At 59.4% G+C, this 1,284-nt stretch overlaps 1 protein-coding gene across 1 annotated transcript in view; it reads right to left on the bottom strand.

Moving 5' to 3' along the window:
• The window catches only part of LOC103775758 (ras GTPase-activating-like protein IQGAP3), a gene marked incomplete at both ends in the record, with an annotated part of 5,216 nt that extends 4,385 nt beyond the window's left edge, over positions 1-831 (bottom strand). Inside the window, 2 exons of the mRNA XM_008943232.1 lie at positions 131-200; positions 760-831. Of these exons, the coding sequence (XP_008941480.1) occupies positions 131-200; positions 760-831 (142 nt within the window). The remainder of the gene's footprint in view (positions 1-130; positions 201-759) is intronic.
• Between the last annotated feature and the right edge of the window lie 453 nt (positions 832-1,284).

Raw genomic sequence — 1,284 nt, 5'->3', positions numbered from 1 at the left:
TGCTTGCCACAGGGACACTGGTGGCCAGCCTGCCACCACCTCCCCCCTGCACAGGGCTGAGGAGGGAGGAGCAGAGTCCCCTTCCCAGTTCATTATCACCACTTCAGAGCAGAGAGGAGCAGCCACTTACCCAGCATCCTGTAATCCCCACGGGCCTTGTTAGCTCGAACAAAAGCCTGGATTTTAATTACAGCTTTAATCTGCCAAGACAAACAAGGGGGTGGGGGGATGTTTCCCTGCAGAATCCCCGAAACACACGGGGAGCAGGAGAGCTGGACAGGCACCAGCTACCTGCTCCCACCACTGGGAACCTGCTGATGCCCAGGAGGAGGGACCCCACCACCCAGGAGGAGGGACCCCACCACCCAGGAGGAATTTGAGGACCCTCAGATCTCTTCCCCTCCACTTGCTCTCTCACTGCAGTGACTCCAGAGGTGCAGCTTCACTTCCTGCAGCAGACTCAACCTTCCACCCCCCCAAACATCCTTCCCCTCTAATGGACATCCTGAAGTCCTCACTGGGTTTTGGTGGAACTGGAGCATTTCTCTCCTCATGCTTCACAGATTCTAGGAGTTTGGCTTCCAGACCCACCAGGCACCATTTCCTGCCCATCTGCCCCTGGGTGAGGATGCACCAGTCCCTCCCTCCAGCTGCCCCACAAGTGCTGGGGGCAGAGGTCTGGCTCAGGACCCTCCCCTCCAGCCCCACAGGGGGTCACCCACTCCCAGGAGCTGTTTCACTCCCTGTCCCACCACTCACGTTCTGCCTGAAGTAGTGCAGCCTCTCCTGGTACTTCCTCCGAGCCAGCCACATCCTCACACCCGCCTGGATCTGGGAGAGACAGTCAGAGAGTTGGGTGCTGGAAGGAATCACCCAGCCAAAAATCAGGGGGCAGAAGGGGGAAAGCTGGGAGGATTTTTGGAAGATGTTCTCCCCAGCCCAAGCTGCCCCCGTGCCCAGGTCCAGCTGCTGCCTCACTGGGCAGGGTGGCAATGGCACACTGCTGAACAAGCAGGTGGTGGTGCCCAGTGTGGGAGCAGAGGGTGAAGGAGGTTCCCCAAACCTTTATCACAGCATCTCCCTGGGCCTGCAGGTAGTGCAGCCTCTCCAGGTAAGCTCGGCGCTGCTTGTACCCTCGCCAACAGGCCTGGCCAGGGGAGAAAACAGATGGCTGCTAAGGTCTGCACGAGTCCTGTTGGGTTCTCAGAGTGTCCACAAGATCCTACAGAGGGACCTGGCCAGGATGGGCCCATGGGCTGAGGTTCAGCAAGGCCAAGGGCTGGG

The sequence above is a fragment of the Merops nubicus genome, unplaced genomic scaffold, assembly GCF_000691845.1.
Source record: "Merops nubicus isolate BGI_N331 unplaced genomic scaffold, ASM69184v1 scaffold35306, whole genome shotgun sequence".
In the NCBI taxonomy this organism is placed as follows: Eukaryota; Metazoa; Chordata; class Aves; order Coraciiformes; family Meropidae; genus Merops; species Merops nubicus.
The sequence above is the reverse complement of the archived record's forward strand: the minus strand, read 5'-3'. Positions and strand labels throughout refer to the sequence as shown.